Source organism: Brassica napus, chromosome C1 (assembly GCF_020379485.1).
Source record: "Brassica napus cultivar Da-Ae chromosome C1, Da-Ae, whole genome shotgun sequence".
Taxonomy (NCBI): domain Eukaryota; kingdom Viridiplantae; phylum Streptophyta; class Magnoliopsida; order Brassicales; family Brassicaceae; genus Brassica; species Brassica napus.
In genome coordinates, this window is record NC_063444.1 from 15,266,635 (window position 1) to 15,270,228 (window position 3,594).

At 44.2% G+C, this 3,594-nt stretch overlaps 1 protein-coding gene across 1 annotated transcript; it reads right to left on the minus strand.

The window, feature by feature from the left end:
• Window positions 1-227: 227 nt before the first annotated feature.
• Window positions 228-1,087, minus strand: LOC106373185. Its single transcript, XM_013813399.1, has 2 exons — window positions 765-1,087; window positions 228-681 (listed from the first exon to the last, which is right to left on the minus strand). Exons 1-2 carry the CDS (start codon window positions 1,085-1,087, stop codon window positions 228-230), a joined length of 777 nt encoding a protein of 258 aa, XP_013668853.1.
• Between the last annotated feature and the right edge of the window lie 2,507 nt (window positions 1,088-3,594).

Here is a 3,594-nt window from a genome sequence, read left to right on the forward strand (position 1 = left end):
ATGACGCTACATAATTTTTTTGTTTATAAAAGGCATTCATATTAAAAAAGCAAGAGAAAGAAAATGGTTTACATGCCTATAAGGCCATAGTTAAAAGGGCAAGGCCGAGTAGAGTTTATATTGGAACACATATCAATGGAACTGTCTGACCCACCTCAGATATAGAGGCCCAGAGTGAAGAGGTTACGACATAAGAAGCCGATGAAGTTAGGGGAGATCGATAGAAACTATGATCTGAGAAACCAGAGTTGAGACATCGCTGAGGAAGCACGAGTGTTGGAGTGGCGAAAGCTCTGGATCCTATTCCGCAGCTGCTTGTCTATGGTGGAGATGAAAATGTCAGTGGTTTTGAAGGTTTGGTTATGGAGTCTTGAGTTCCTCTCATGCCAAATCCAGTAGATGGTTCCCTGAAACGCTAGAAGTGTTAGCCGGCGAAGATTCCTGTTGCGCACTGCATGCAATTGGTCGATCAAGGCATCCCAAGTAGTGGTGAACTGCAACTGACACCAATCTGAAATCGATCTCCACACGATCCCACCGAAGGAGCAGTCAAAGAACAAGTGATTTCTTGATTCATTACTGGAGTTGCAAAGTAAACACTTGGGGTCAACTTCAAGTCCCCACTGAAGAAGTCTATCTCGGGTAGGACAACGGTTATGCATGACGAGCCAGGTTAGGAAGCTATGGCGAGGGATCCCAAAAGAGAACCAGACCAACTTCGACCACGATACCAGAAGAACAGGACCTTTGAGGTGAGTATATACCGCTCCAGTGCTGTACCGAGAACTAGTTTTCCTGCCACCTCCCACTCGTAATGGTCTTGTTCATCGATGAGGGTGACAGTAGTGAGATGAACTTGTATAGCTAACTGATTCTCTGATCTTGCAGGAGGAAGAAGCCAATGATCTTGGTCATAGAGCGAAGCAACCGTAGCAGTACTGGGGATGCCAAAGCGAGAAGTAGAGGCACCGAGGAAGTCTTGTAAGTTACCAAATGGCGACCAGTTGTCAACCCAGAAGCTTGTAGTTTCACCATTCCCTAGCCGTCTCCTGAGTAGTGGGTGAATTTGGCTCCTTGTCTTGATCATTTTATTCACCAGCCAAGAGAAAGAGGGACTTGGATTAATGGTCCAGTAGTTGCTAATGTCGCCTCTTAATATCACTTATTTGAACCAGTAAACCCAGGCAGAAGACGGGCGAAAGAAGATCATCCATATCAGTTTGAGAATACACGCCAAGTTCCAAGAATGAAGGTCCTTTACCCCAAGTCCACCATGCGCTTTAGTAAGCGTTACCTTCTCCCAAGACACTTTTGCTGATTGATGTCCCTCACTTTTTCCATTCCAAAGGAATAAGACACATAAAGAGTTTATTCGATTTATGCAGGCTTTAGGAAGTATGGAACTCGAGCACCAGAAAGTAGAAACACCAGCAATGACTGTTTTTATAAGGAGCATCTTCCCGCAAATGACCAAGCGGCTTTGTAAAATTCTGAAGAAAGACCGTTTAGACCCGGGGCTTTGTTAGGGTTTAGAGAGAACATGAGTTTAGTAATCTCCTCTGAAGTAGGCATGAGTATAATTTTGTCCTTTTGTTGTTGCGTGCATATGAAATCAGTTAGCCCTCGGAACCAAGCAGTGGGTGATTGAAGAAGGGTGATCTGGATCGAGAACAGCTTTGAAATGGCCAACGGCATGTGCACTCATCTGTAGAGGGTCAGTTAGGAGAACACCCAAGTTGAGCAGAAACGATCTGATAGCGTTGAAACTGGCACGTGTTTGGCAGACCATGTGGAAGAATGTGGTATTAAGATCCCCTTCACGAAGCCAATTGATGATTTCTGTCTATAGAAGCATTCCTCAATTTGCCGAAGCAACTGCCATTTCTCATAAAGAACATGCTCTGCTTCAAAGGTTTCTGGTGATGGATCAGTAAGAGCCTGTACATGCGCAAGTTGTAACAAACTGTGAGTAGTTTTAACCCTCTCCTGAATATTTGAAAACTCTCTATTTAGTTGTTTTAAACTTCTCTTTATGCATTTCAGCTTCCAACACAGTGGAGTTAGGTTGGCCGACAAACTTCCGCCTTGAAACCAAGAGTCAGACACTACCTACAAGAAGCTCGGGTGTTTAGTTAGGTAGTTTAGGAATTTGAATGGTTGAGTACCGGCTTTAGATAGGATAAAGGCGAGGTCTATAAGGCATGGGGAGTGGTTAGAGGGGACATGAGGGATGAATGAAGCTAAGGCATGGAAAAACTAGGTGATCACATCATCATTAATAAGACATCTATCTAACTTCTTCGCGACATGGGAGAGTAGTCTCTTGTTTGACCAAGTGTGATTAGGACCTTGATATCTGAGATCAAACACACCTAGTTGATAAAGACAGTCTCTGAATTGAAACATCCGGGTAGAGTGCTTGTTGTGATTGAAAGCAGAATGGTCACTACTGTAGAGGATTTGGTTGAAGTCTCCACCTATGATCCACGGTTTTGAGTCAAGACCAAACGTAGTGTGGAGATTCAAGAACTCGACCCATAAATCATTGCGTTCATCGCTGAGGTTAGAAGCATATATGGCAGTGTAGATAATGGGGAGGCAATTGGGTAGAATGAGCTCACAGGTGACCACCTGGTGAGATTGCAACAAGATACGCACTTTAGCGGGATCCTTTCAAATTAGTATGATGCGGCCATCTTCATCAGACAGGTGATTTGAAGTGTAGTGCCAGCCTCTGCAGACAGAGCTCATGAGGGAGGCCAGAGGAAGTTCCTTGATATGTGTTTCTAAAATACTACCAAAAATGGGTTTATGGCTATTGAGCCAATCCGAAAATGGTCTATGTTTATCCGGATCATTCAGACCACGAATGTTCCAAAAAAAAAGCTTCGCACTCATTAAGAAGATAAGGGTGGGTCTCCAGCAGGCTGGAGAGAATCAGTAACTTGAAGTGGTAAAAAAGGGTTAGAGACAGAGGGTGGGTCAATGAAAGGAGAGGATTTAATATAGTTTAAAGTTCCAACATGTGGAAAATTAAGAGGAGGATGGGCTTTTGAGTAGGTGGAAGAAGGTTTTTGATGGGTGGGTGGGGGAGAGGGAAGGGGAAGAGCGGCAGCATTTTAAAGACGGTTTAAGAGCTTTGTCAGAAGGACTTTGGTGGGAAAATGGTAGACAAGAGTCTTTGGAACCAAAACAAAAAAGGTTAGGGAAAAGGTTCTTTTTTACAGCCGAGGGGCTAGATGGCAAGGAAACTGATAGAAGAGGAGGGAGGTCAGTCGGTGGAATGGAAGAGGTGCCAGTAGAGGACACAGAGACAGTTTTCTTGACAGGTACGTAGTGTTTGCCTTTAGGAACTCCTCCCGAAGCCTGCTTACGAGAGTCATTGATAGGAGTTTTACCATTTTGTTTCTTTGCAGATTCAGTAGCAGTAGGAGGGTTCTTCGGTGGAGTGTATGTCAACCAGTTACGCACCACATGACCTAGTTCTTTGCAATGGGAACAGATCGGAGGCAGCCAAGGATAGTCAACTTGAACTTCAACCACTTCTCCATTTTGCCTCTCAAACTCAACTACACGAGGTAATGGTTTAGTGAG